This window comes from Haliaeetus leucocephalus, unplaced genomic scaffold (assembly GCF_000737465.1).
Source record: "Haliaeetus leucocephalus isolate CR32 unplaced genomic scaffold, Haliaeetus_leucocephalus-4.0 Scaffold751, whole genome shotgun sequence".
In the NCBI taxonomy this organism is placed as follows: Eukaryota; Metazoa; Chordata; class Aves; order Accipitriformes; family Accipitridae; genus Haliaeetus; species Haliaeetus leucocephalus.
In genome coordinates this window covers 4,600,486-4,600,801 of record NW_010973187.1, presented here as the reverse complement: position 1 = coordinate 4,600,801, position 316 = coordinate 4,600,486, and the positions used below count along the sequence as shown (strand labels likewise).

Below are 316 nucleotides of genomic sequence, written 5' to 3'. Positions count from 1 at the left end.
CCCCGGCGGACCCTCCCCGCCGCCGAGTCGTGCTCCAGCCTCAACAGCGCGGCGTCGGGCGGCGAGCTGGAGCGGGCGGCGCGGCGGCAGTTCCAGCAGGACGAGACCCCCGGCTTCGTCTACGTGGTGTCGGTCTTCTCCGCCCTGGGGGGCTTCCTCTTCGGCTACGACACCGGCGTGGTGTCGGGGGCCCTGCTCCTCCTCAAGAGGAAGCTCAACCTGGACGCCCTGTGGCAGGAGCTGCTCGTCTCCAGCACGGTGGGCGCCGCCGCCCTCTCCGCCCTGGCCGGCGGCGTCCTCAACGGGCTGTGCGGCC

General features: G+C 74.1%; 1 protein-coding gene across 1 annotated transcript in view; it reads left to right on the top strand.

Annotated features, from left to right (window-relative positions):
* The window catches only part of SLC2A13 (solute carrier family 2 (facilitated glucose transporter), member 13), a gene marked incomplete at its 5' end in the record, with an annotated part of 154,912 nt that continues 154,596 nt past the window's right edge, over positions 1-316 (top strand). Inside the window, one exon of the mRNA XM_010581086.1 lies at positions 1-308. Within this exon, the coding sequence (XP_010579388.1) occupies positions 1-308 (308 nt within the window). The remainder of the gene's footprint in view (positions 309-316) is intronic.